A 5,647-nucleotide genomic window follows, 5' to 3' on the forward strand; every position below is an offset into this window, starting at 1 on the left:
CCAAAAAAAAAAAAGGAACAAAGCAGCAGAGAGAAACGATAGCACCAGAGTTAAAAGAAAAAAACAATAAAACAAAAAAAAGAAGCAAGAAGAGAGAGTCGAGAGAAGATCTAACCAGAAAAGAAGAAAAAAAAAGAAAGAGAAGAAGACGTAGCAGAAGAAGAAAAGTCGAGAAGAGAAAGAAATAGAAAACAACAGAAGAAGAAGAAGAAGAAGAGAAGAGAGAGGATAGAGGACGTACCTGCAAGGTCCCATCGTGAGTCACGTTCCTTGGTCAAAGCCGACTCTCCATCGCTGGTTCCGTCAGTCGACAGAGACCAAAACTTGTTGAGTTTCCATCTCCAAGCAGGAGAACTCTCCCTTTGTCGGTAAACCCCACAACCCACAATTCTTTTTATTTTCCTTATTCCTTTTTCCTGAATTTCCAGTATTGCCCTTTGATTCTCCACTTATCCCTAGTTATCCTTTTTACACTTCACTTCTAAGTATACCCCTGCACCCACACGTGATATCCTTTATGGTGTATAGTGAATTTCAAATATTTGCAATTCTACCACTCTTTAAAAAATAGAAAAGAGAACAGAGTTATTTATCATTCTGCCATTGTACCTTACACCTCCTTTATTTACTATTTTGCCATCATATTTGAGTGTAATCTTGCTTATTTCCACCATGGTAGTCAATAGTGAAGTTATTCAACAGCTAAACTCCTATAAGGGAGAAATTGATGCTCTCACTACCATTGTCACTTTCCTTAAGACGGATGGAATCTATGCGAGTTTCTATTGATTGATTGGTGACAGTAGATAAAGGAAAGAATCCCATCCAGTTTGGGGATTCTTCCAACACCACTCCATAGGATCCGTCACTACCACCACCGCCACCACATCATACACCTCCACCACCACCATATGGAACTGGTAGATATGATGGAGCGGAAAGAGCAACAAAATTGGATGTTCTTGATTTTTATGGAGATAACAATCTAGAACTATACCTTCACTGGATTCACAGCTTAGAGATGTTCTTTAGATGGTACGGGTTGACTAAGGCCCGAAAGATCCTATTTATAGAGGCTAAACTGAAAGGCATAGCCCGAGTCTGGTGGGTCAAGCAACAGTAATAGAACCGAACCCGAGGCATTGGTTTAGTCACTACTTGGGCTGAAATGCATGAAGTCATGAACCAGAGATTCTTGTCTTTTGATTACAAGCAACGCATGCATCTCAAGTTTGCACAGTTTAAATAGGAGAATTTGACCGTTAAAAAATGTTGCTAGATTTTATTATTTGGCCACTCGTTCTGATTTTTAGTGGGATGAAGAAGTATTGGTGGCACAATTTTGCAATGGTTTGCACCCTCAACTTAGTGTTACCCTTACCTCTAGTCGACTGTCTACAATGGAACGTACAAGTAGCATATCAGATTGAAGAAAGTCTGAAATGCCCATACAATCGGAGGCCATTTATTGATGCTTTTCTTAGGGTTCCTAGTTCTATTCTGCCATAGTCATCTTCACAGGAAAAATCAATTAGCAGACCATAGGCTAGTGCTTCATCTATGGCATCTTCACGACCTAACCGGTCGTATTCTCCACCTCGACGTGAAGCACCTCTGCGTGATTCAGACATGTCATCTTCACGGCCTAATCATCCGTACTCCCCACCCTTAGCGTGGTTATGATAGGAACTCAGTATTTCCAAAGGAGGCTATTCAATGTTTCACATGCAAGGGGTAAGGGCATCGAGCTAATCAATCTCCTAACCTGTTGTTAGCGTACATTGACAAGGACAATTTTATACCCTATATACCAAAAAACAGGAATAGTAAATCTGAAGGCTGAAGTGTGATCGTGAGATTATTGATGGTGACAGTGATGGTGAGCGTCAATCGTTCTCTGTGATCCGTCCTCTTTTGACTACACAGAAGATTCCCAAGAACGACGATTGGTGCCATAAGAATTTTTTTCAGACCAGGGTACAATGCAATGATAGCTTGTGTAATATGGTGATTAACCTTGGCAGTTGCACCAACGTCGTTGTTGAAGATGTTCGTAAGTTAGGTCTAGAAACAGAGCCTCATCTGAACCCCTAGAAGGTTGGGTGCGTGAACAACAATAATCTGAAAATTAATGAAAGGTGTTTGCTCACGTATTCCATTGGTGGACTAATTGGTCAAATTCAGTGTGATGTTCTCCCTCTGAAAGTCTGTCACATTCTTCTGGGGCACCCATGATTGTTCGACAAGAAAGCCAAGCACTGTGGTTATGAGAATACATACTCTTTTCAGCGTGGTGGTCTTGAGATAAAGTTTCTTCTGGCAAAGGATCTTCCCCCTCTCAAGCTCAAGAGGACAGTTGGTACTTTTCTCAAGTGCATTGACTCTGACGGCATTCTTAGACCTCATCCAAACTTGACAGGGTTGAATTCTTTTCAAAGGAGGAGAGTTGATGCAGATAAGACTGTACTTACCTGGTTGGACCAGCATGACCGGCTTTGGAAGCCAGGAACCAAGAAAAACTGGTCCAACCCAGGTTTTTGGTCCAACAAGGGTTGGAAGTAGATTAGTTTAATATTATATATTTTATTTTCTCATGTTTACTTTGGATATGATACGTAGGAGATAGAGAACTAGGGTTGGTTACAAGAGAGTCCAAGTAGGAGTCTTGTTATTTTCTCTTTAAATACTTGCATATACCCAATGTTGGGGAAGGTGAAATTATTTTGATCAATGTGGATGGAAGTTCGCTTGGTAACCCAGGTAATGCAGGTGCGGGTGGTGTCTTACGGGATGATAAAGGCAAGGTAATCGACTCTTTTAGCATTTTTCTGGGAGTCAAACAAATATATGAAGCTGAATTTGAGGCAGTCTTGGAGGGTATTCTGCTAGCTAGACACTATCATGCTAGGGGTGTTTGGATTGAGTCAGACTCAGCGTCCGTGGTCTCAGCAGTTCATAGAAGGGAGATTCCATGGTTTGCCCTGCAGAAATGGAGATCTGTTATTTCCTTTTTGGAGTTGGTGCAATGGAAGATCACTCACTGTTTTCGTGAAGCTAATGTAGTCGCTGATTTTCTGGCTAGGAAAGCATCTAAATCTTGTACTTCAGAATTCTCAGTGGAGTTCCCGAGACATGTAGTTGATGAGTTAGCTTCTGATGCATTGGACAGGCACCGTTTTCGATTTGGCTAAGCCCTTTGCTTTCCCTCTGCTGATGGCCATGCCGAAGGTGGAGGTTGCAAGTGGGTTTAGTGGGATCGGCCTGCCCTTTTGTATTTCTCTTTGTTTTCTTTTATTCTCTTTTAATTAAATGACCTTTTAGCAAAAAAAAAAAAAAAGGGAAGGTGAAATTATTTGAATGAGAATTAGTTTGATTTGTGCAATGTGTGAGGTGTGATTTCTTCCCTTCTTCTTAAGGCCTTTCATCAAAGAGGGAGGAGAGGTTAGAGGAGCAAAGGGAGGCAGGTGGCTGTCGGAGGGGGGAGAGGGCTGATGCCAGAGACTGCTGGGGGGGAAAGGGGCATGGGGAGGTCAGATCATAGGTAGAGGGAGCGAGTTTTGTGCTTGTCAGATCTAACTTAAGATACTTACTTCCCTGTTGATCTCTTCTTTGTGAATCTGGCTACTATGCGATATAAAAACAGATTGAATGCTTTCTTGCGGTCTTTTTGACTCGGCATCTTCTTATTCACAGTTCATACCCTTGATTCAGCTCTCCGAGGGGTTTGAACTCTTTCTCAAAATCCCTTTCCAGTCACATGCTAGAAGCTTCAAATATGATTGCAAACTTGAGCCAATTAAGCCTCAACTAGAGGAAGCATCCACTTAGTGGAGTTGCATTGCTGCATTGATTATATCGTCTTCTTCCTGGAATATTGTCACCATCACCTTGCTAGACAAAATAGTGTTAACTTCTCTCCTTGCATTATCAATTTTTACAGATAGGAATTCCTTGAGTGTTGTGTGTGCTTACTATGAAAGTTTTTCATTACAAGGGAAATATCTTTCTGATTTTAATAGTCTCTGCCTTTCTGTATGGCATTTGTTAAACATACATCCATACTTTTTTCATTGGAAAGCAGGTTGGTTCACGGCATAGTGGGTGGGCAGGTGAAGACTAGTCCTTTATCCAAAAATTTTTTTCATACATGGCCATATTCTTTAAAATATCAGTTTCTTCTGAGGGGAACCAGAAATAGAAGTTCCATCCATGGAAGCTGGGGAAGAACTGATTATATCCTTCTCTTGAAATCAATAGTATTTATCGTGTTCATGCTTAAATTCAGTGATTGAAATACATGTCGAGGGGATTTTAGACTATGCTGTTAAATATTCGCTAAGGTTGTTTAAGACAATTTGCTGAAATTTCTACTTCTTTTTAATGAGCTTATGTCCTGGCAGATAACCTAATTGTGGATGGGAATGTTCCTGAAGAGGAAATCTTGTCAGTGTTAGATGTTCCTCCGGGAAAAATGGGACGTGTCATCGGAAAAAGAGGAGCTTCTATCATGTCAATCAAGGAATCTTGCAAGTAAGCTCCTCTCTCTCTCTCTCTCTCTCTCACCCACACATACACACAAAAACTTGTTTACATCTCTTTCCCCATTATGTGCACATTTTGGTTTAGACTTGCTGGTTTCATTTACATTTTTAATTGCATCTTAACAGTGCAGAGATTCTCATCGGAGGTTCCAAGGGACCACCTGACAAGGTTTGTCAATTTATACTATTAGACAAACTTAAGTACTTGGCACCCTCCCATTTTCTGATTTGGTCCAGAACTCATCTCCTTGCATGACTCATCTGTAAATTTGGAATTATAAATCTGATGCATGATGAGTTGCTGTCGTGTTATTGCTATGGTTTTGACAGAGATGACTTCATCAGTTCATCCTTCATCGTTAGGTTACTAAGATCTGACTTCGTGTAGGTATTCATCATTGGACCTGTGAAGCAGGTGAGAAAAGCAGAAGCTATTTTAAGGGGGAGGATGCTGGAAATGTACTGACAGCGTCAAGTGAAATGGTTCACCCTTCATCTATGCTGATGCTGAAATGTTCGGTTCTTCGTTAAGACACTATATATTATAAGGGGCTTGATGATTAAATACCTCCGACCATCGTGTCTTTGTGTAAAAAGATGCTCAATCATGTAGAGAAGCTGTTCTCTGCTAATATTGGTAATGCTATTGGACCTATTTCTTTTCATAGGCTAAAAATCAGGCATTGGCTTGCAAGTTACAGGTAGAGCTTGATTTCCACTTATCCTCCACCCAATAATAACCTTTAGGCTTGTCGTCCAGGAACTTGTTCGGAAATACCGTAATGAAAGGAACATAGGAGTTTGTTGCTAGTGACCAAATATGATCTTCCAGTTCCTGTAAAACCTATCATTAAAATACCCCTGGAGGGGGATAGGGCTAGGTGGAGCAAAAAGGGTTTTTCATGAGATGATAACTATTAGCCCCATAAATAAAATAGAAATTAAACTTGGGCCGCGGGGGGAGGGGGGCGGATTTAGAGTGGTAATTCTTGACCCAATGTGCCAACCTACTGTGATCCCAATCTGCTGATATAATAAGGATTCCATTTCCAATTGATGCGGAAGATTCTCTAACTAGGCCTTTTATTGAAGAGCCCATGGCTTGT

At 40.8% G+C, this 5,647-nt stretch overlaps 1 protein-coding gene across 1 annotated transcript in view; it reads left to right on the top strand.

Annotated features, from left to right (window-relative positions):
- The window catches only part of LOC122066987, a 14,304-nt gene extending 9,059 nt beyond the window's left edge, over positions 1-5,245 (top strand). The window contains exons 2-4 of the mRNA XM_042630828.1: positions 4,401-4,530; positions 4,668-4,710; positions 4,930-5,245. Of these exons, the coding sequence (XP_042486762.1) occupies positions 4,401-4,530; positions 4,668-4,710; positions 4,930-5,007 (251 nt within the window). The 3' untranslated portion in view covers positions 5,008-5,245. The remainder of the gene's footprint in view (positions 1-4,400; positions 4,531-4,667; positions 4,711-4,929) is intronic.
- Positions 5,246-5,647: the final 402 nt, after the last annotated feature.

Source organism: Macadamia integrifolia, unplaced genomic scaffold (assembly GCF_013358625.1).
Source record: "Macadamia integrifolia cultivar HAES 741 unplaced genomic scaffold, SCU_Mint_v3 scaffold2654, whole genome shotgun sequence".
Taxonomy (NCBI): Eukaryota; Viridiplantae; Streptophyta; class Magnoliopsida; order Proteales; family Proteaceae; genus Macadamia; species Macadamia integrifolia.